Source organism: Hemiscyllium ocellatum, chromosome 6, assembly GCF_020745735.1.
Source record: "Hemiscyllium ocellatum isolate sHemOce1 chromosome 6, sHemOce1.pat.X.cur, whole genome shotgun sequence".
Taxonomy (NCBI): Eukaryota; Metazoa; Chordata; class Chondrichthyes; order Orectolobiformes; family Hemiscylliidae; genus Hemiscyllium; species Hemiscyllium ocellatum.
The window spans coordinates 117,104,787-117,129,744 of NC_083406.1; the positions used below are offsets into that span (position 1 = coordinate 117,104,787).

Genomic DNA, 24,958 nt, shown 5'->3' on the forward strand with positions numbered 1-24,958 from the left:
TAACATCATGTACACACAGGTCAGGTATAACAGAGGTTAGAGTCAATGACCTTACAATTTTAACTTGCTGCCCAAGTATAAAACAGGTGTTGCGGAACAGGCACATCTCATCTAACAATAATACCAGCTTCCTTGTTTACAGCAAAAACTAACTCACTTTCCAGCCTGATATGTATTTGGTATTTTGAGAGATTGCTGTGGGAGGTTTCTATAATGAATGGGGATGGGGGGGAGCAGTAATTCAGAATTCCAGACTAATGTTCTGACATGGCTTCAAATCAAATCATAATATCTGAAATTCGATAGAACTTTTACAAATCTGGAATGAAAAGCTAGTGGATGTCAACCATGGAATGTTGCCAGTTGCAAGAAATACCCATCTGCTTCATCAACGGCCTTTAGAGTCATAGAGCCAGAGATGTACAGCACGGAAACTGACCCTTCGGTCCAACCCGTCCATGCCGACCAGATATCCCAACCCAATCGAGTCCCACCTGCCAGCACCCAGCCCATATCACTCCAAACCCTTCCTATTCATATACCCACCCAAATGCCTCTTAAATGTTGCAATTATACCAGCCTCCACCACTTCCTCTGGCAGCTCATTCCATACACGTACCTGGACTGTTCCACATGAGACTCCGTACCTACAGCAACCCACATCTGACGAAGGAACAGCTCTCCAAAAGCTTGTGATTTCAAATAAACCTATTGGACTATACTCTAACGTCATGTGACCACTGACTTTGATTCTTCAGGGCACTCTGAAATAGCTGAGCAATACACTCCATTTAAGGCTGATTAGGAGTGGGTAATAAATGCTAGCCATATCAGTGAGGAACATATACAAGCAGCGAAAGGAGAATCTGCTACTCCAGTTTTATACCCAGCCCACAGGATGAAAATCTTCCCCAGCTCAGTCTCCTCTATACTCCCAACCCCAACAATATACATACAATCTAACCTCCAAAAAGCAATTTCCCCTGCAAGCTATTATATGCTCTTCCTTATGTGATTAGATTCCCTACAGTGTGGAAACAGGCTCTTCAGCCCAACAAGTTCACACCAACCCTCCAAAGAGTAACCCACCCAGACCCATTCCCCTACTCCCTACTAATGCACCTAACACTATGGGCAATTTAGCATGGCCAATTCACCTGACCTGCACATCTTTGGACTGAGGGAGGAAACCAGAGCACCCGGAGGAAACCCACACAGACACGGGGAGAACGTGTAAACTCCACACAGACTGTTGCCCAAGGCTGGAATTGAACCTGGGACCCCGGTGCTGTGAGGCAGCAGTGCTAACCACTGAGCCACTGTGCCGCCCATATCCTCGGACTCATGCTCGTTGTGAACCGGGCTAACACTGATTGTTTTCAAACGTTTAATCCTTGTAGCCAAACTGGATTCTTTCACCCGTGTGTCTGGCTGACTCGCAGCACAGATCCTCGAGATAAAAGTACATTGTTCTAAAGTAGGACATAACTAGTTGAGTTTTAAATCTGACACTGAAACCTGTAGCAGCATTTTAATCCGTGCTTTTCACTCATGGTTGCAGCTCAGTAAGAGTGCTGTCATCATTAAACATCTCTGTTTAATTGCTAATTTTAAAACGTGTGTCTAATGGCAACATGAGAAGCGTTTAGATAAAACACATTTAGTCAGCTACAACATGCTGAATCTTGAGTTTTCTCGGTTAAATGCAGGTTGCATAGAGTTCTTTGGAAGGAATTTTGCCACAGCGCCTAAAGAATTTCCTTGCTGTATCTTATCTCATTAACTACCTATTTTATTCCTAAGGTGAATGGCAGATCGGAATCTATCCCCATAGTGGCACGGCACGCCCCTTAGTGGGCGGCACGGTGGCACAGTGGTTAGCACTGCTGCCTCACAGTGCCTGTAGACCCGGGTTCAATTCCCGACTCAGGCGACTGACTGTGTGGAGTTTGCACGTTCTCCCCCGTGTCTGCGTGGGTTTCCTCCGGGTGCTCCGGTTTCCTCCCACAGTCCAAAGATGTGCGGGTCAGGTGAATTGGCCAAGCTAAATTGCCCGTAGTGTTAGGTAAGGGGTAAATGTAGGGGTACGGGTGGGTTGCGCTTCGGCGGGTCGGTGTGGACTTGTTGGGCCGAAGGGCCTGTTTCCACACTGTAAGTCTAATCTAATCCCATCTCACCGTCCGCTGTTCCCCGAACTCTCCAATCAGCGACTGTCCATGAAAGACCAGCATCCCTTGTATTTGTACCATTTTAAATGGGTACTGTGCACCCAGATCAGCACTGATATTACAAAGCTGCCTGCTCAGTTCAGGACATTTCCAGCAGGTGTCAAAGGAGGGGAAGATGGAACCACGATTTCTGACAGGGAGCTACTGGTTTTATTCGGAGGGGTGGTGCAAAGCAATGGAGTCCTCTTCCGGGAAGACCAGCAGAGGAAGCCATGATACTAGAGCCCAGCGGCCTGTTCTGCGGTCACTGCCCTGGTCAGTGCCATCTCTGTGGTCCAAAGAAACACCTAGACCTTCTCTTCTGCACCAGGGTAACTCTCTGCCACTTTGCACTCACCCTGTCTCTGCAATTGCCCCCACTTTCTACTAAGGCTCACATTCTCTCACTCTCACTACTGCCTCTTGCCTCACTTGCTTTCAACACCCCCCACTCCCAATCTCCCACATCCCCAACCCTAAATGCTGCCTCCTCACTGCCACAAAACACCTTTCGCTCTCCTACACCAACACTAACAGCGGTGCCACCCATTTTCCATTCGCTCAGTCAGACCCTCTCATTACAAGAGAAACAAAGCCCAGAGCTGGTCAGGAAGAGCCAAGGAGGATGGAGGAATGCCAGACATTACGTTTCTCACCCTCTGAAAAGGACAGAATCCCAGGCCTTGTAGGAGAAACTTCTATGGGGGATAAAGAAAAGCCACCTCAGTAAGTATCACTCCTCATTCACTCAACTCACATAGAAACCCCACTCTCACTGTCATTCACTTCCAACCATAAGCCGCCATGCCCTCTCTCTCTCTCTCTCTCTCATCCTGCAGGTACTGCCAGCAACACTACTGTCGCCATTGTGAATCTGCCAGCTCCACTGGCAGCCACCTCCTTGACCTCTGGGGATAAGAGTACAAGGCCCCAGAGGTAGCATCTGTAAAGCTGCCTCTGCAACTGGTTCTGGAAGAAACAGCCCAATCCTGAGGGCTGCCCAAGACCAGGCTGCTGCTCAGTCCTGGGCAGGAGGGGACCCTGTGGTGTGGACAATCAGGGACTCTAACCAGATGCACAAGGAGGAACAGGAGCAGCAGACTAGCACGTGGGAGGCAATAGTACTCATTGCCCCAAGGCTGTGGCAATGCAGCAAGCCATTGGACTGTCCAGCTGCCCACCATGAACACATTGATGGCTGCCACGCCCAGGACCCTCTGCTGGAGAGGTACACACATACCTGCACTCCATTGGCCCAGCCAGTGGTCCTCAGGACTGGAGGCATGGTGACAGGGGGAGAGGGAGACGGGTGAGTACCTCAAATGGCCTCTCCTCACAAGGACACAGGGCAGTACCAGGATGGGCTCTAAGCCACACCTAGGCTTCTCAGAGTCCTCACTCACAACACTCCTACCATTCTCTATGCTGTCTGATCCCTCTGTTTATGTTAAGGAAGGTTCACTTGTACCTGCCAAGACCACCCCTGGCATGAGTGGTCTAGCCACAAATCCCACCTGAGAGCTGCCTGACCAAACCTCTAAGGACATTGGGCTCCAGTGCTGAGCAGGTTCCCTCCACCCCAGCTGCAGAACCAGGGGATTACATGGGAGGGAGAGGAGATGAAAACATATTGAGAGCACTTCAATGAGACAGTGACAATGCATCAATACTTGGTCAGGCCTCCATGTGACTCCAGACACACAGCAATGCGGCTGACTCTTAACTGGTCTCTGCAATGACCCAGCGAGCCACTCAGCTCAAGGAAAATCAGGGATGGCAACAAACGCTGGCCACATCAGTGACACCCAGATACAACGGAAGAGCTCACAATAAAAATATGATCTCCAAAACTCAAGATAAGTCCTCAAAATCCCATCCATTAAAAACAAGACTTGAATTTAGTCATTCTTAATATCATACTTTTATCGATTTACAACGCAGCATTCAGACAAGTGACATTAAGACAACGGTTGGAAGTTGTTTTTACTCTGTAGAAACCTCAAAGTGTCGCTGAATCCTTTGTGATACAGGGACTCCATCGTGGCTTGGCCTGGTGGAAACAGTGCCTGTCTGAGCCTCACAAAATTTGCAACGGACAACTGGAGTTGGAGTAAGGGAGGGCAGTGTGAAAGAGAGGAAGAAACAAAAGAAAACAAAGAATTATTAAGACAACACACAGTGTTAAACGCAGGAATTGATGACCTGCTTATTAAAGTCAACAGCCCTGACACAAAGAATTATCTGCAAGAAATGTAATATTTGCAGTCAGCAAAAGATCACAGAATGAAATCATAGCACCTTCTTACCATTATGGCAATGAAGAATGCCATTTGGCCTGTTGTGAGCCTGTTGGCCCTCTGAAGATACAGTTCACCTCGTGCCTCTGCCCTACCCTTTCCCTCCAGCACTATATATTTTTCATTTCAGATAATGATCCAACTCTCACATGAAAGTTCTGAATGCATCTGCCCTCACCACAATCTCAGACAGGGCTTTCCAGATCCTAACCACTTCCTTCCACTCGAGGAAGATTTGCTTCATTTTGCTTTTCTTCTGTCAATCCCTAATATCTTTGTCCCCAAGTCTCGATCCTTCCACCCTCACATCTACTCTGATGGCACCCCATATGGTTTTAATTACCTGTATCAAATCTCCTCTCAACCTCCTCATATCCAGAGGAAACTGTCCCAACTTCTTCTGTAACATGACACCCCAACACATCTACTCAATGCTCTGACTAATGAAGGTATGCGTGCCAAATGCATCCTTCACCTACCATTTAATAAACAGGTCTTAGACTCAAAGCATAGTCCTTCCAGTTTGTTTTCGGCAGTTGGATATTTTTCAGGCTTTCTCTAGGAAACCAGTCACGGAAGCCCTGGAGTTGTCCCCATCATGCTGAAATCCCATCACCAATCACCCTTCATTAACAAATGCATCACCTTTGACAATAGCTCTGCCTCTCACTGAGTCAGGCACTCAATATCCCTAACATTAGTGGGCGGCACGGTGGCACAGTGGTTAGCACTGCTGCCTCACAGTGCCTGAGACCCGGGTTCAATTCCCGACTCAGGCGACTGACTGTGTGGAGTTTGCACATTCTCCCCGTGTCTGCGTGGGTTTCCTCCGGGTGCTCCGGTTTCCTCCCACTGTCCAAAGATGTGCGGGTCAGGTGAATTGGCCATGCTAAATTGCCCGTAGTGTTAGGTAAGGGGTAAATGTAGGAGTATGGGTGGGTTGCGCTTCGGTGGGTCGGTGTGGACTTGTTGGGCCGAAGGGCCTGTTTCCACACTGTAAGTCTAATCTAAAAAAAACATTCACCCATTCATGTCAGCCAGGGCTCCCTGATTAAACCAGATTAAGAGCCCTTATCAGGGAACTCAGATTGAGGTCCAGCTGCCTGCCCTCTGTACAATCACTACGCATGCCCATCTTCAGATCAATTTATATTCCTCAATCGCCAAGGTATATGAGGAGACACTGGGATATTAACACCAATCCAGATTTGGAGAAAAGCCAGAGCATTGCTTCATCCTCCACAAAGATCACTTTGCTTTGATAGGCTGTCAAATGGGGAAGCAATAGCTAGTGGTATTATCGTTAGACAACTCAGCTAGTGTTCTGGAGACCCAGGATCGAATCCCACCAAGGCAGATGGTGGAGTTTGAATTCAATAAAGAATCTGGAATTAAGGATCCAATGACGACCATGTAATCATTGCCAATTGTTGGGAAAACCCAACTGGTTCACCAATTTCCTTTAGAGAAGGAAACTGCCATCCTTGACTGGTCTGGCTGACATGGGACTCCAGACCCACAGCAATGTGGTTGACTCATAATCACCTTCTGGGCAATAAATGCTGGCCCAGCCAGCGCTGCCCACATCCTGTGAGTATTTTTTTTTTAAAATCAGGGCCTAATTGTACATTGAGGTCACAGCCAGGTCAATAATATGAGGGTGCAAAACCGCACTGTTAAGGTGCAGGTACTTAAACAATGGAAAATATTTAAATCAACATCTTTGAAGGAAGGAAACTGTTGTCTTTAAGCACTTGACCAGAAAACTCACTTTGAAAAGCACTTACCATAAACTCTTGCTTAGCAATCATGACATATAGATTGCTTTGGGACCTGTCTTGAGGGCAGATATCCAATTTCCCACTGAAAGGGGAAACAGTCACGGTCTGTCCAGTGGATAAGATTGGAAGTCTATTTGTTAATCCACCATCAATCCACATCTAGCAACAAAAAACAGCAAGGTTTTAGATTGAGATCCCTATTCAGGGGGTCAGAGTGAATAAACCAGAACCAATAAATCTTTCAGTATACACAGCAACAAAACTGCTAACACACCTAATTTTTCATTTAAGAACCACTTATCCTGCTCCAGTCACCACACTGAAATTTTCCCCATTTTATTTATGATTGCAACATTTATAACCAGCGTTTTACTTTATAGTAGTGTTTATTTATACATCACCTTCCACGACCATTGGGCATCCCAAAGTGCTTTACCATCACTGAAGTACTTGTGAATTGAAATGGCAATAATAAGATTTCACTGAACACAGAAAACACAGCAAAGCCGTCGAGGTGTACAACACGGAAACAGCCACTTCAGTCCAACTCGTCCATACTGACTAGATACCCTAAATTAATCTAGTCCTGGGAATCGGTTTAGCTCAGTTGGCTGAATTGTTGGTTTACAGAGCAGTGTGATGCCAACAGCGTGGATTCAGTTCCCATCACCAGTTTGAGGTTGTCATGAAGGATTCACCTTCTTAACCTCTTCGCTCAGCTAAGGTCTGGTGGTCCTCTGGTTAAATCACCACCAGTCGCTTCTCTCGAATGAGAGAGCAGCCCTATCATCTGGTAAGGCTGTGGTGACATAACAACTTATCTAGTCCCATTTGCCAATATTTGGCACGTACCCCTCTAAACCCTTCCTATTCATGTATCCATCCAAATGCCTTTTAAATGATATACACTCACCACCCTCTACATAAACAAGTTGCCCGTTACGTCCCTTTTAAATCTTTCCCCTTTCACCTGAAACCATTTGATCCAGCAAGGTTCCATAAAAACCGGTGTTACCAGATCAGCACCAGGTAAAGAACAGAGGGAAAATCCGGCAAACGTGTATGTGGAGATTCAGAGTTAGTATTTCTAGTAGATGGTCTAATGAAAGGCCATTGACCTGAAATGTTTAGAGTTTCTCTCTCCAGATGCTGTCTGACATGCTGAGCTTTTCCAGTTTTTTCTATTCTTAGTCCAGATTTCCAATATCTGCAGCATTTTGCTTCAGTATCTGCAATAACCAAGTAAGTTGTTTTTATGATGTTTTATGGGAAATCCGTGTTGGCCTGGACACCATCACTTCTGTGATATCATGCAATGGAATACTTCACATGCAGTGGAGAGGGAAAACCAAGTCCCAATTTAATATCCCTTCTCACAGCTCTGGCAATGCTCCACTGGAGTGTCGGCCAAGGTGCAGGCTCAATTTTCTGCAGGACAATGTCGGACTTGCTGATTCTGAAACAGGAATGCATCCACTAATACCTAACAGCAACAGAAAAGACCAGTCTGGTAGGGGAGGAGACAACTGGACTGAAAAAACAAACCTTGGTTTTTCAGTGCAGGACACAAAAACATACAAATTAGGAGCAGAAGTAGACTATTCAATCTCTTGAGCCTGCTCTGGCATTTAATAAGACCTTCACTGGCTCACTGTCTGTGTTTTAATTCCTTTAGGTTAGGACTGGGTTTTGAATCCACCTCAAATTGATGCAATGAGCACCTCTGTCCCATCCTTAGCATGAGCAATACATAAACATAACTCAGGCAATCGAAACTAATTCCTCGATCTTAAATTCCTAGCATTTGTAGCCTCGGAACCTCGGGAAAAAAACATTAGTCCTTTTGGTCAGATGTAATAACTCTCTCATACACCGCCAATTTGGCCCATTCAGCTCCTGACCTCATTAAAGCTCTGGTTCAAATTTGGACAAAAGAGCTGAATTGCAAAGGTGAGATGAGAATGACTGCCTTTAATGTCAAGGCAGTACATAACAGACTGGGGCATCAAGGAGTCCTGGCAAAACTGAAGACAATGGGATTTGAAGAAACCTCACTGCTGATTGGAGTCACACCTAACACAAAAGAAAAGGTTGTAGCTGTTGGAGGTCAGTCAGCTCGAGGACATCTCTGCAGGAGTTTCTCAGAGCAGGGTCCGAGGCCATCTTCAGCTGCTTCATCAACAACCTTCCATTATAAGACGGGGTGGGTATGTTCACTGAAGACTGCACAATTTTCAGCACCGTTCACTACTCCGCAGCTCCTGAAGCAATCCACATTCAAACGCAGCAGCTCTGGGACAGGCTCCAGGCTTGCCGTGATACATGACAAATAATGTGGCGTCTCAAGGTACAGGAGGGCCAGGCAATGTTCATCTCCAACAAGAGACAATGTAATCACACTGTTCCGTCACCGAGACGGTACGATACCCAGCTCCGTCACCGAGACGGTACGATACACAGCTCCGCCACCGAGACGGTACAATACCCAGCCCCGTCACCGAGACGGTACGATACCCAGCCCCGTCACCGAGACGGTACGGTACCCAGCCCCGTCACCGAGACGGTACGGTACCCAGCTCCGTCACTGTGACGGTACGATACCCAGCTCCGTCACCGAGACGGTACGATACACAGCTCCGCCACCGAGACGGTACGATACCCAGCCCCGTCACCGAGACGGTACGATACCCAGCTCCGTCACCGTGACGGTACGGTACCCAGCTCCGTCACCGTGACGGTACGGTACCCAGCTCCGTCACCGTGACGGTACGGTACCCAGCTCCGTCACCGTGACGGTACGGTACCCAGCTCCGTCACCGTGACGGTACGGTACCCAGCTCCGTCACCGTGACGGTACGATACCCAGCTCCGTCACCATGACGGTACGGTACCCAGCTCCGTCACCGTGACGGTACGATACCCAGCTCCGTCACCGTGACGGTACGGTACCCAGCTCCGTCACTGTGACGGTACGATACCCAGCTCCGTCACTGTGACGGTACGATACCCAGCTCCGTCACTGTGACGGTACATTACCCAGCTCCGTCACTGTGACGGTACGATACCCAGCTCCGTCACTGTGACGGTACATTACCCAGCTCCGTCACTGTGACGGTACGATACCCAGCTCCGTCACTGTGACAGTACATTACCCAGCTCCATCACTGTGACGGTACGATACCCAGCTCCGTCACCGAGACGGTACAATATCCAAATGGTATTGAAGGTTAATAAAGTTAATAAGGTTATTGAAGGTTAAGAAATAAGGTTGGATAAGCTGGGAACTTTTTCACTGGAGCACAGGAGGTTCAGAGGCCATCTTGTAGAGTTTATAAAATCATAAGGGGTATAGATAGAATTAATGGCAGTTATCTTTTCCCTAGGATATAGGATTTCAAGACACAGTTTTAAGAAGAGGAAAGACATTTTCAAAAGACATGAGGTGCAAAGTTTTAACACAGAAGGCGGTTTGCGTGTGGAGTGAACTTCCAGAGGAAGTGGTAGATATCGGTACAATTACAATGTTAGGACGACATTTGGATAAGCCCATGAGTAAGAAATGTTTGGAGGGATATGGACCAGAGGCTGGCAGGTGGGACTAGTTCAGTTTGGAATTACGGTCAGCATGGACCGGTTGGACCAAAGGGTCTGTATTCGCGCTATATGTCCCTATGGCCTCATTAATTGCTACCAATGTTATACCTTATTCTCAATATTAACAGAATACAGTTCTACACCACTGCCATATTTATTCTTCATCTTCAACCGCCACTCAGGTTTGGGAAATTACACGGGTTCAATAGATTGTGAGGTAGATTGTATCATATGTGGGGGGCAGGATTGGACAGAAGACCTGTTTGTGAGGTTTGTGCAACCCCTCCAATGTCGCGGCGTTGCCTCTGCAGGTTTCTAACAAAGTTTCCCGATATGTTTTCTCCCATCCCAAATGAACCTTGCCCTGTATTGACCTGCTGAAAATGTGTTGCTGGTCAAAGCACAGCAGGCCAGGCAGCATCTCAGGAATAGGGAATTCGACGTTTCGAGCATAAGCCCTTCATCAGGAATGAGAGAGAGTAGCCAAGCAGGCTAAGATAAAAGGTAGGGAGGAGGGACTTGGGGGAGGGGCGGTGGAGGTGGGATAGGTGGAAGGAGGTCAAGGTGAGGGTGATAGGCCGGAGTGGGGTGGGGGCGGAGAGGTCAGGAAGAAGATTGCAAGTTAGGAGGGCGGTGCTGAGTTGAGGGAACCAACTGAGACAAGGTGGGGGGAGGGGAAATGAGGAAGCTGGAGAAATCTGAATTCATACCTTGTGGTTGGAGGGTTCCCAGGCGGAAGATGAGGCGCTCCTCCTCCAGCCGTCGTGTAGTTGTGTTCTGCCGGTGGAGGAGTCCAAGGACCTGCATGTCCTCGGTGGAGTGGGAGGGGGAGTTAAAGTGTTGAGCCACGGGGTGGTTCCAGACTTTCCCGTGAGTTGGGAGAGATGATTGACCTTTTCAGGGAAGCATTGATGATTTTTCTTTTCACAAAGTTCCTATTCTGCTATTAATGGAATCCTATGCTCCATTGCTGCAGATTTAGAAACATAGACAATAAGAGCAGGAGTAGGCCATTCGGCCCTTCGAGCCTGCTCCACCATTCCATATGATCATCTCAGTACCCCATTCCTGCTTTCTCTCCATACTCCTTGATCCCTTAAGCTACAAGGGCCACATCCAGCTTCCTCTTGAATCTATCTTGTGAACTTACCCAAATACCTTTCTGTGGGAGAGAATTCCACAGGCTCACAACTCTCTGAGTGAAGAAGCTCTTCCTCATCTCACTCCTGAATGACTTACCCCTTACTCTTAGACTGTGACCTCAAGTTCTAGACTTCCCCTGCATCAGGAACATTCTTCCCGCATCTAGTCTGTCCAGTCCCACCAGGATTTTATACATTTCTATGAGATTCCCCCTTATTCTTCTGAATTCCAAGGATTACAAGTCCAGTTGATCCAGTTTTTCTTCATTTGTCAGTCCTGCCATCCCGGGAATCAGTCTGGTGAATTCCCTCAACGGCAAGAAAGTCCTTTCTCAGACTGGGAGATCAAAACTGCACCTAATACTTGAGGTGTGGCCTCACCAAGGTCCTGTATCACTGCTGTAAGACATCCCTGCTCCTATACTCAAATCCTCTTATGATGAAGACCAGCGTGCTATTAGCTTTCCTCACTGTATTCTGAATGTGAATGCAAACACTCAGCGACTCCTCCACCATGACACCCAGCTCTTGGTGCACCTCACCACATCCTAAACAGCCACCATTCAGAAATAATCTGCCTTTCTGTTTTTTTTTTGCCACCAACATGGATAATCTCATACACAGTACTCCTTGGTTCAGGAAGGATACAAACATAAATCAGCCATGATTCCCCCTTGCTGATTGCTCCTGTTGCAAACTGCTCATTGCAGGATCAGCCTGCTCAGTGCTGCCAATTAATCACCAGATCCTGAACAACTGCAACACTCTGAGCTATCACAATAGTGGGCGGCACAGTGGCACAGTGGTTAGCACTGTTGCCTCACAGCGCCTGAGACCCGGGTTCAATTCCCGACTCAGGCGACTGACTGTGTGGAGTTTGCACGTTTTCCCCGTGTCTGCGTGGGTTTCCTCCGGGTGCTCCGGTTTCCTCCCACAGTCCAAAGATGTGCGAGTCAGGTGAATTGGCCATGCTAAATTGCCCGTAGTGTTAGGTAAGGGGTAAATGTAGGGGTATGGGTGGGTTGTGCTTCGGCGGGTCGGTGTGGACTTATTGGGCCGAAGGGCCTGTTTCCACACTGTAAGTAATCTAATCTAATTCCATAATAAAACTGGAAGAGAAACAGCAAAAAAAGAATTAAATGTGAATCTGACACAGTTAATTATCTTAACCCTAACACAAATGTAATTCTATGGCAGCAAGAGCTGAAAGCAGCAATTCATAAAGATTCCTAAAGATATTTTTACCGAGCTTCAATCATCTGTCGAATGTTTACTAATCTATTCGAATAATATTCCACTGTATACCCATTCCTGCACAACAGTTTATTTTCCACTAAAGAAAATTGATATTGATGTGAAGAAGCTTTGCATAGTAAACATAGGCAGTAAATAGTTTTTTTTTGGCTTCAGGACTACAGTTGGAGATTGCTAATCTACAACTTGAGACATGTTACATGACTTGGGGACAGTTATTGATTTTATGTTTTAATTTCTCTCTTCATTCGGCCAATTTCTTTTCTCCCGTTACTTTTGAACTTGTGCAATGTGCATCAATGATTTGACAGACTCAACATAGCTCCATGCCAAGAGCTCAGATGAGTTAACAGTACCATGTCATTCCAGCTCCTGAACACTGCTCCATCTCACCTCATTTCATCATTCTTTCATCACTCTCCAGGACAGAATTCACAAACACACTGTTTAATTGTCTCACTGGCTCTGCTTTTCAGATATTTCAGCTCAGATCACAGATCCCAGCACCCTCCTGCCAAGTACCATCAGCTCCTTGTCTCTCTACAATTTAAGTAAAGGTCCTTCTTCTCAACTTCACATCTTCATCTGAGCTGCGAATATCTCCAGCCACTTGTCAAACTTTACCTGATTACTCTCCTGAGAAGCAGCTTGGGACAACGCAGGGGATACACGAATGCAAGGTGCTGTTGAGCAGAGACTTTGGAATGGTTTTCCCCATCAGTATAATGAGGGGATCGGCTACAAATCAGCTGCATAATTGCGAGCTCAACGGCAGTCTGCAACACTTCAAACGTGTTGCATGCAGACTTCCAGCACCCCAGCTGATGCTAGCGAACCCTGGTGTGCCACCATCTGCTCAAACGTTGTCAGAGGCAACGAGGATCTGGCACTACAGTCTTGACACACTTCCTATCACAACAAACCACAATTGCAGAACTGAACAGTGACTGCATATTAACCACCTATTGTGATCCACAACTGTGTTCATGTCCCACATTTCTTTTTGTAAAATAGGACGATGGAAATTTTGTACGGCAAACTTTTTATTTACCAGCATCTATGGGACCAGGAGTGTGCCAGTTAGTCAAGAGGTCCACATAATCAATGTAAAAACACACACTGTGTAACAGAAACATAACGTGGGGGTATACACATCACTCTTACATTTTACTAACAGAATAAATCACTTAAGTAATAATGCAACTTTGCCTTAAATAAAACTTACTGGCAGAGAGCCTTCTCACCCGCAGCCTCAACTGACTACTCGGTATTTCAGGTATATAATTTTTACTGGTTTATCAAGAATGCTGGTCAAAGTTTACTGTAATAATATTTTTGGATGTACCCTCCATCTCAAATGGAGGGTAGTATTGTTGGTTGATGTGAGGTTCTGTTAGTTAATGCAGGCTCAGAGGAGTACCACCAATGAAATAATGACTGAGGAAGGCAAGGCAAGTTCACAGCCAGAAGCAATAACAAGTGAGAGTAAATTGATAAATATATGAATGAGAAACATTTGGCGGGATAGGGGCCAACTGCAGGCAAATGGGACTAGTTTATTTGGGATTATGATCAGTGTGGACTGATTGGACCAAAGATCTGCTCCTGTGCTCTATGACTCTTACCCTTCTCCATTATCTGGGATCTGAAAGCACAAATAAAGGGAAACCCTTGCTGGCTGGGGAGTCAGTAACCAGAAAACAAGATTTCAGATCATTAGTAAAAGTCCTGGAGGTAAGATGAAGAGAATATTTCTGCACAGTGAGTTAGATTTGCGAAGTCTGGCCTCTTCAGACTGCTCCCTGATTCAATAAGATCCTGACTGCCTGGAAAAGTGGCAGAAGAGTTGTTAGTAACTCTCATAAAAGAGAACTTGATAAATATTTGAAAGTGAAAAATGTACAGGACTTTGGGGACAGAGATGGAAAGTGGGACTAATTGGATGTGGTAGCTCTTTTGAAGAAAAGGAAAGATTAACATTTGTACGCAAGCGATTTTGACAAGAGAGGAATGCTTCAATGATTTTACAATCAATAAAGTGTTTCTGAAGTTTAGTCAGTGCTGCAATATAGGAAATGCAGCAACCAATTTGCACCAAGCAAGTACCCACAGACAGCAATGTAATAAAGAATAGGTGATTTGCTTTTGTAAGTGATAAGTTATGGCAGTCCCTGCTCTTTGAGGTAGTTCCATGAGATTTCTCACCCACTTGCAAAGGGTACTTTGGTTGACAAGTTGTGAAAGCAGCTGTGTTTCTGACGGTGCAGCATCAGACAGGCCCTGCAGGGGAGGCCTGAATCCAAGTGAGTCAAGGCTGCCATAAAACACTGCAAGCCCCACATGTTACCAACCCCCAAACTGCTGATGATATCATACATCAAATGATGTCAAACTGCGCTGTATTTTTAAAAACATATTCACAGGATGACGGCAGCACTAACTAGGCCAGGATTTACTGCCCATCCCTGATGGAGGTTGAGAGGCAACCACATTGCTGTGGTTCTAGAGTCACATGTAGGCCAGAATAGGTAAGGATGGCAGTTTCCTTCCCTAAAGGAATTAGCAAGCCGCAAGAGATTTTTCGGTAATCTGGGTGACCAACACGAGACTCCCCAATCAGATGCTCTGCTCCCAGCTTCAAAACAGCAGGCAAACCCAGGTGGACAAAGGAAAGACTTCAGGGATACCCTCAAGGTCTCACTGGGGAAGTGCAGCATTCCCATCAACACCTGAGAATCACTGGCCCGAGACCACCCAAAGTGGAGCAGCAGCATCCGGGAAGGGGTCGACCACCTCAAGACTTGTTATCGGAAAGAAGCAGAAGCCAGGGGAAAACAGCGTAAGGAGAGTGCTTCCCACACCCCACTCACCCACCAACCTCTTCCAGCGACCACCAAGTGTGGCACGGCCTATGGTAGCTGGATCGGTCTGTGCATCCACCTACAGACTCACCCTGAGAGCAGGAGAAAGTCATCCTCATCTGCGGGGGACCGCCAATGATGATAGATTCTTAATTCCAGGTTTTCACTGAATTCGAATTGCACCGTCTGCCGTGGCGGGACTCAAACCCAGATCTCCAGAACCTTACCTGGGTCTCTAGATATCTCACACTGTCCTGAATCAAAAGAAATCCATTCGCTTCAGATACAAGAGTTGGAACTGAATTGGCCTCTCCTACCCTTTGTTACAAAGCTGTTCGTAAATTAAGTACAGTCACGGACTCCAGTGTAAACTAATGGATGAGTACAATCCTGAATTGTACAGTATTTATCGCACTATCACAATGAGTAGTTCAGGCGAATGATATGGATGTATTTATTTATTTTTATTAATTCACTGGATGTGGTACTCTGGCTGTGACAGCATTTATTGCCCACTCCTAGCTCAGATAGAGAAGATGGTGGTGAGCTGCCTTCTTGAATCGCTGCAGTCCAGTTGGTGCAGGTGGACCCACAATGCCGTAAGGAAGGGAGTTCCAGGATTTTGACCCAATCACAGTGAAGCCACAACAATATACTTCCAGGCTGGGATTGTATATGCTTCAGAGGGGAACTGTCAGCTGGTGATCCTTCCATATCTCTGTTTCCCTTGGCTTCTAGATGGTAGCAGTCCTGAGTTTGGAAGGTGGTGTCTATGGGGCCTCGGTGAATCTGCTACAGTCTCTTATAGACAATACACGTGCTGTCACCATGAATTGATGGTGGAGAGACTGAACTTTGAAGGTGATGGACAGGTTGTCAACATAAGAATCAAGGAAGTGCTAAGGTGTAAAAGGAGGGGAGTTTGCCCATTGTGTGTACACTGCTCATTAAACAAGTACCATGACCTGATGCCAATCTCCTGCTTCTCCCCATACCCTAGCACATTATTTTTTGTAAATAACCATCCAATGTCCTCTTGAATTCTTCAAATGAACCTGAATCCGCCACACTTTCAGGCAGTACATTCCACCCTCTAACTACTTGTGTGAAAATGTTTGTCCTCATTTCCCTCTTGTTCTTTTTGCAGATTGCTTTAAGTCTCTACCCTCTTGCTCTTGTTCCCTTTACAAGTGAGAACAGTTTCTCTTTTTCAAACCCGCTCATTATTTTAAAAACATCTATCTGATTATCTCTTAGCCTTCTTCTCTCCAAGGAGAACAGTCCCAACTTCTTCAAATCGACCTTCACAACTGAAGTTAGAACACAGAATGTAACAGCAGCAGGAGAGGCCCTTCGGCCCTCTATGTTGCACCGACCTGTGGAACCAATCTGAAGCCTATCTATCCTACACTAGTCCATTTTCATTCATATGTTTATCCAATGACCATTTAGATTAGATTACTTACAGTGTGGAAACAGGCCCTTCGGCCCAACAAGTCCACACCGACCCGCCGAAGCGCAACCCACCCATACCCCTACATATACCCCTTACCTAACACTACGGGCAATTTAGCAAGGCCAATTCACCTGACCTGCACATCTTTGGACTGTGGGAGGAAACCGGAGCACCCGGAGGAAACCCACGCAGACACGGGGAGAACGTGCAAACTCCACACAGTCAGTCGCCTGAGTCGGGAATTGAACCCGGGTCTCAGGCGCTGTGAGGCAGCAGTGCTAACCACTGCGCCACCGTGCCACCCTAAATGCCCTTAAAGTTGGCGAGTCTACTACTGAACTCATCTCCAATACCGTTCTTGTAAATTGCTTCCGCACTCTCTCCAATGTATTCAAATACTTCCTATAATGTGACACCCACAACTATATACAATCCTCTCAGAGAAGTCTAACAAGTGCCGTATACAAGTGCTTGTCCTCTAAGCTTTCAACTCTATTAATAAAGCCAAGAACGCTGCATGCTTTATATACAAACTCGCTACCACAGCCACATTTGCTTCCTCAGTGCCTGCCTCCGTAACCAACTCATCCCACACGGATTCCGGACCACCTTTAAACCAGCAGAGTTTGGACCCGAACAGGACAAACAGTACAGACTGCAGATTCAAAAACACCAGCAACAGTTCTCCTTCAAGATCCTATGCTCCACACTTGCAGCAATGCACTGGCACCTAGCCTCTCTACAGCCCTGCCCCAGCTGAGGGCCACACACTCTCAGAATTGCAAAGGACCCACTCTGTACTACATCCTCAGGAGAATTCATACTCTCAACAAACAGTATTTCAACTCCATCTCAAACATCAAAAACTGTAAGTACAACAAATTTTATCTACCCACCTCCATAACCAGTGCTCCTCAAACATTCCAGAAGATTCCCGCGGCCTCTGGAACTGCTTGGACTCCATTAGCCATGCAGCTGGTGCAGCTGCCACCCCCACGCTGATTGATGATGTCACTTCTGCCCCATCATGGCCACTCCCACAACAACTTCCGCCCCTCACAATTCCTCATACATCACACGTGACATCACTTCCGCCCCTCACATCATATATGATGTCACACGCTCAGTGACTTCCACCACCCCTACTGCCGTGTCTGCCACCACTTCTGCCCCCACCAATGCCACTCACCTGCATTCTGCTGACATGCCCCCCACATATCTCACGGTCACCATTGCCGGCCCCCAGAACCCTGAGGGGAGCACCACCCCTGCACATGACTCCACCCCCATTTCACCCACTATCACACCCACTCCAGTTACTGGCTCCGACCCCACTCCCAGCTCCACACCCACACCAGATCCCAGCCATGCTGAGTTTTCACCATCCCTTCAGACCTCCCCCTCACTGAGGATGAACGATCAGTCCTCAGCAAAGGACTCACCTTCATCCCCCTCCGTCCACGCATCAATGAATTTAATACACGCCGTGACGTTGAACAATTCTTCCGTCGCCTCCGCCTCCGAGCTTACTTTCACAATCAGCATTCCCTCCCACCTTCCGAGGACCCCTTCGCCCACCTCCAACCCACTGCATCCTCCTGGACACCCCGCGCTGGCCTATTACCTGCCCTCGACCTCTTCATTTCCAACTGCCGTCGGGACATTAATCGCCTCAACCTGTCTACCCCCCTCCCCCATTTCAACCTCTCACCCTCACAACATGCATCCCTCCAATCCCTCTGCTCCAATCCCAACCTCACCATCAAGCCAGCGGATAAAGGGGGCGCAGTGGCAGTCTGGCACACTGACCTCTACACCGCTGAAGCCAAACGCCAATTCGAGGACACCTCTTCCTACTGCCCCCTCGACCATGACTCCATCCCCCATCACCAAACCATCATCTCCCAGACCATACAGAAACTCATCACCTCAGGAGATCTCCCACCCACAGCTTCCAACCTCAGTCCGGGAACCCCGCACTGCCCGGTTCTACCTCCTTCCCAATATCCACAAGCCTGACCACCCCAGCCGACCCATTGTCTCAGCACGCACCTGCCCCTCTGAACTAATCTCTACCTACCTCGACACTGTCTGATCCCCCCTAAGTTGATGAAGATAGTTGATGTAGTCGATATGGATTTTGATAAAATCCCAGAAGGCAGACTAATTAAAAAAAGGGGATCTAGGGATTAGATCCAGCGTAGTGGCAGGAAACAAAAGGTAATTTTTGCCAGGTGCTTTTGCACCTTAGAAGCCTGTTACCTATTGGTGTTCTAAAGGTGCAATATTTGGCCCCCCGCATTTTCCATAAATTGGATGTCAATGTAATGGGGTATGACCAAGAAGTCTGTCGACAGGACAAAAACTGACTGATGGTTGACAGTGAGGAGGGTAGCTGTACACAACAGCAAGATATCAATGGTGGCAGAAAAGTGGCAATTGGAATTGAACCTGGAGACGTGTGAGGTGATACACTTGAGAAGTCAAACAAAGGCAAAGCAATGCACAATTAATGGGAGAATATTAAGAAGTGTGAAGGAAGTGAGAAACTTTTGGAATGAATGTCCACTGACTTCTAAAAGTGGTAACATTAGTAAGATAGCTAAGGAGGCATACGGAATCTTTTCTTTTATTGGCCATAGCATTGGATTCAAGAACAGGGAAGTTATGCTGGCTCTGTACAAATGATTAGTTAAGCCACAATTTGAATTACGGGTAGGGTTCTGAACTCCTCATTACTGAAAGGATGTAATCGTGGTAGAGGACGTTCGGGGAGATGTATCAGGATATTGACAGGACTTGTAAAAAGCAGCTAACAAGATAAGCTGGGGATATTCTGCTCAGAATAGATCTCATTGATGTGTCCAAAATTGAGAAGGGCTGGACACAGTGGGTGGGAAGCATCGGTTGAGCCGAACAGAGCTGTCAGTGATCAGGAAGCACTGATTTCAAGAAATTTACAAAAGGTTTAGAGAGTAGATAGAGTCATAGAGTTACACAGCACTGAAACAGACCCTTTGGTCAACTCGTCCATGCCGACCAGTAATCCTAAATTAATCTAGTCCCATTTGCCAGCATTTGGCCCATATCTCTCTAAATCCTTTCTATTCATACACCCATCCAGATTCCTCTTAAATGTTGTAATTGTACCAGCCTCCACCACTTCCTCTGGTGGCCCATTCCATACACATACCACCCTCTGTATGAAAATGTTGCCCCTTAGGTCCCTTTATATCTTTCCCCTCTCACCCTAAACCTATGCCCTTTAGTCCTGGACTCCCCCAACCCATGAGAAAAAAAAGCTTGTCTATTTACCCTATCCATGCCTCTCATGATTTTATAAGGAAAATATTTCGACGCAGAGAATGACAGTGGTCCTGAAGGGTAGTAAAGGCAATAATGTTTGACTCGTTTAAAAGGGTTGTCTGGAAGTACACCTCATATGCAGTAACCTGCAGGGATATAGATCAAATGCTGGAAAAAGGAATCAGGCTAAGTCAGAGAAAGAACAGGCTGTGGTCTCCTTCTGTCCTGTAACAGTTCAATGATTCTGTGTTGGAAATTATGTTATGAAATTGAAGGCCAATACACTGAGGTAGTTCTGCACTGTCAGTGATGTTGCCTGTTTGTGCATTGAGGAACAACCTGCTTGAACAATTAAGTATCTGTGAGCTGGCTATATATAAGCTGGAAAAGCCCTGCACATTCTGACATGAACAGCTTGCTGGGTAATGCAATGGGCAGCCTTAGATTCAAACACCACTGAAAGTCAAGGTTTCCAGGACCAAAGGATGGGGAAGGAAGGTATTAGGGAAGAGGAAGGAAGGGAGGAACTTATAAAGGAGTGGAAGGGAAAAGTTTATAAAATATGGAGGTACTGAATTTGAAGTTCTCCTGTCTGGATTACTCTGTAATCAATTGGGTCAAGGTGAGCTGGTGCACTACTGCAACAACAATGTGATAGGTACCACCTCAATGCTGTGGTGGCCCATGTTTTGCCTTCATGTTAATTCCAATCTCAGCCTTAAGGCCAGCAATTCAATTTGTCCTGGGAACGAAGGAATAGTAGTCATCCCTTCAAAAGTAGGATCAGATCAATGCCTGAAAGACACCTGGGACTGGGTCACATATAGATTCAATAGCAAGCTTCAAAACAGAATTGGATAAATACTTGAAAGCAAAGTAAAACATGTGAGACAATGAGCTGGGAGTGGAACTAAACAGACCTAAATAGGCTTGTTCAAAACAGCCAACACTGATTTAATAGGCTGACAGGTCTCCTCCTGTGCTGAGGGATTTAACAACGCTGTGATTAAATAAAATATTTATAAAACAAACATTTACAAACTATTTATCAAACAAAATACAAATGTACTTTCCCTTAAATACAAGTGATAATAAATCATTCAATTAAACAGAGATTGAGGGATGGCAGGATAGAAGACCAGTTTGATTACAAACAGACTAAAGCGAGATGCAATACACGTCATCCTGGGCTATAACAGCAAGCAGGTTAAGACCTCCATCAAATTGCAGATAAAGGAACTTCCTCGGTACAAGCAACAGTTTTGTTATTAATTAATTGCACCGTATGATCCTGGCCTGAAATTTATTCCTTGCCACCCAGTGGAGCCAATCTACTGACAGCTTCCTCATGTTACGTTTTGGCAATGTCTGCGAGATTTCACCCTACTTCTTGCTTCAACTTTCTCAGCTCCTGCTCTAAACTGTCATGCGTCTGCCCTCAAGTGTCCACTTCGGGGGATCCAAGATGGCGGCGACCCAGCAAGACTGAGTCCACAGTGCTCTACCCAAAACTTGGGAAAAGTGGGCTATCCACCCCCACCACACTCACTAAACCATTTATAATAGTTGTTAACCTTAAATAGTTACCTATTAGTACATTTAAATAGTCTAATACTAGCTGGAAAATGAGTAAAGGGAAGGGAACAGGCGGCTCTAAGAAAGCAGGGACCCCTCCCCCACCCTCTCCCTCTTCAGCTGCAACAAAGGTGTCTTCAGCTACTTCAGGGGATTTACCAATGAAGATGAGCTTTGAGGAGATGTTTGCCAGGTGGGAGGCGAAGATTGATGCTTTTATCGATGAGTCTCGGCAGAGCAGAGAAGCACTATCAGCCGAGCTGCAGAAGCAGGGCAGAGACATTCAGGAATTGGAGTGCCGAGTCAGAGAGGTGGAGTCGAAGGCCGCAGCCTCAGAGACTGCGATAAAATCAACAGCCGACCACATCCGTTTTCTCGAGAATCGAGTCCAGAACCTAGAAAACCACATTGATGACCTCGAAAATCGATGTCGTAGAAAAAATATTCGGTTGTTGGGCCTGCCCGAGCAGGAAGAGGGAGGTCAGCTGACAGCATTCTTAGAGCATTGGCTGCCACAACTTTTAAATCTGCATAATGGATCAGGCCAGGTAAGGGTAGAATGGGCCTACCGGGTCACAGTACGTGGGCCCGGCTCAACCCAGCGCCCACGCCCGGTCCTGTTCCAGCTGCAGAGCTATAGGGAGAGGCAGATGCTCCTGGAAGCCTCAAGAAATCTGGGAAAAGATCCCCAAGCTATGACCCACAAAGGATCCAGGATCATGCTGTTCCAGGACTTCTCCCCAGCTTTGGTCCGAAAGAGGAAGGCATTCGATGAGGCGAAGAAGCGTTTAAGGGACTTAAATATCCAGTACTCCTTACGCTATCCAGCGACGCTACGCCTTAGCCACAAAGGATCCATATATAACTTCGGATCACCGGAGAAGGCTAAGGAATTCTTGGACTCTCTTAAATAAACTGTAAGAGATTGTGGACGCTGGTCTGCCTTTCCCATTATTTTGGTTTACATCCCTTCATCTTTTCTTATCTTTCCCCCTATGTGTGTATGTATATATATATATATGTTGGGGCGTTTGGTTAATGTTGATGGGGGGAGGTGGTTACCTTATTCTATTTTACTTCTGTTTTTAGGAGCGGGGTTGTTTTTCTTTCCCCTGTTATTTTGTGGTATTATATTTAAGTATTACATGTTGAGATTGTAATCTTATAGTTATATATGGTATTAATATTCCCAAATATATTTAGATGTGGGTGTGGGTGGGGGTGGGGTGTTCACTGTTAACTCTAGCTTTATATTATATTTGAATTCTCCTCATTTTATTGAGGAACACCTGGGTCAAGGGTGGGGCACTGGTTGGAAGAGGGTAAGATGGACTGTGGGAGAGGAAGTGACGCTCCCTGGGAACAAGGGAGAAAATCTCCAATTCGGAATGTTTTATATTTTTTATACTTAGAAAGAGTTTTTTGTTGTATTGTTTTGAGTGTATCAGAGAATCTTTACTTTTGTAAATCTTGTATGCTCCATGCTCGGGATGTTCTAGATAGGGTTTCCCCTCCCGAGGGGTCTCAGATCTGTCCAGATGATTATGGCTGAACAGTCGGTTAAGTGGTGCACCTGGAATGTCAGGGGGAGTAATTCGCCAGTTAAAAGGAAGAAAATATTATCAAATCTTAAGAAGGAGAGAGTTGATATAGCTCTCCTACAGGAGACACACCTGTCGGATAAAGAACACTTAAAATTACGACAGGGCGGATTTGATCAGGCCTTTTTTTCCTCTTTTAATTCAAAAAGCAGGGGAGTCGTTATCCTTGTCCGGAAGAACTTCCCTTTGAAAATTCTAAATCAGATAAAAGACGAATCTGGACGATATATTTTGATTAAAGCCCTCATAAATGGAGAGGAATATGGGATCTTAAATGTATACTGCCCCCTGGCACACCCCTTTAAATTCATAACGGAAGCTTTTTCAAAACTGATGGCCTTTGGTGCCCGTCATACAATTATAGGGGGAGACTTTAATTGTATTATGGATCCGGAAATAGACAGGATTCCCAAGAGTGCCGCTGGAGTATCTCCCAGATCTAGACAACTGGCGGACCTGAATAAAGAATTAGGATTGGTAGATGTATGGAGATGTCTCCATCCACAGGGTAGAGATTTTTCTTTCTACTCTAATCCACATAAATGTCACACAAGAATTGATATGTTTTTTGCCCCATCGATTTTTCTAAACTCTATAGCAACCTGTAAAATAGGTACTATAGCAATCTCTGACCATGCCGCTGTATACATGGAAACTAAGGTAAAGAACAATGGGACATCTGCTCGGCATTGGCGTATGGACCCCTTCCTGATAAAAGATAGCAAATTTTTAAAGTACTTCTCCCAAGAACTTAAAACTTTTTTAGAAATTAATACTGGTACGGCTAGCAATCCGTCAATGATGTGGGAGACCATCAAAGCTTATGCACGAGGTTTGATCATCTCCTATTCAGCGACCCAGAGGAAAATGAAGGGAGAGCAACAGCGTCTGCTCGAAGCTCGCCTAAAAGCAGCCGAAACAGCATACGCTGATAGACCTTCTATCACAAAATTGCAGAGGATTACAGCTCTTAGGACAGCTTTAAACACCGCGCTTACTCAAACGGCTAAAAGGGAAATATTATTTGCGAAACAAAGATTATATGAATATGGCGACAAACCGGGTAGATACTTAGCATTTCTTGCAAAGAAAAAGAAAGCCCCTCAAACTATTCCGACCATCAAGGAAAGTACAGGTACCCTGACTCATGATCATAAAAAGATCAATGCGACCTTTAAAGAATTTTATTCTGAACTATATAGATCGCAGGATTGTGAAGATAGGATTAGGAGGATGCAGTCATTTTTTAAAAATTTGACCTTCCCGGGCCTGACTCCGGAACAGGTGTCGGCCCTAAATACCCCTTTAACAGTCCAAGAAATACTTGAGGCAATTAGGCAACTTCAGAGCGGAAAAGCACCGGGCCCGGATGGTTTTCAAGCTGAATTCTATAAAGAATTTACAGGAATATTGGTTGACCCACTTATGGATATGTATAATTTTGCGCAGAGTCAGGTCTGTCTCCCGCCCACGCTGAAAGAAGCAAATATTTCTCTTATCCTCAAAAAAGGAAAAGACCCAGAAGATTGTGCATCTTACAGACCAATATCCTTACTAAATGTAGACTTTAAAATTCTCTCAAAAATGTTAGCACTAAGACTAGAAAGGGTACTGCCATATATTATAAAGGAGGACCAGACGGGATTTATTAAGGGCCGCAGATCATCCAATAATATCAGAAGGGTCTTGAATATGATCCAAGCCTGTCATCAGGGAAAGATACCAGGAGTAGTAATTTCATTGGATGCGGAAAAGGCATTTGATAGGGTTGAATGGTCATATTTATTTTACACATTGGAAAGGTTTGGCGTTGGACAGGTGTTTACCAAATGGGTTTCAACATTGTATAATGACCCCAAAGCAGCTGTTATTACTAATGGGTTA

At 45.9% G+C, this 24,958-nt stretch overlaps 1 protein-coding gene across 2 annotated transcripts in view; it reads right to left on the reverse strand.

The window, feature by feature from the left end:
* Positions 1-4,104: 4,104 nt before the first annotated feature.
* pnpla4 (patatin-like phospholipase domain containing 4) overlaps positions 4,105-24,958 on the reverse strand; it is a 59,352-nt gene continuing 38,498 nt past the window's right edge. For both annotated transcript variants that reach the window (XM_060826296.1, XM_060826295.1), the window contains exons 7-8: positions 6,292-6,444; positions 4,105-4,306 (exon numbers count right to left, since the gene is read on the reverse strand). In XM_060826296.1, coding sequence (XP_060682279.1) covers positions 4,166-4,306; positions 6,292-6,444 — 294 coding nt within the window. In that variant the 3' untranslated portion in view covers positions 4,105-4,165. The remainder of the gene's footprint in view (positions 4,307-6,291; positions 6,445-24,958) is intronic.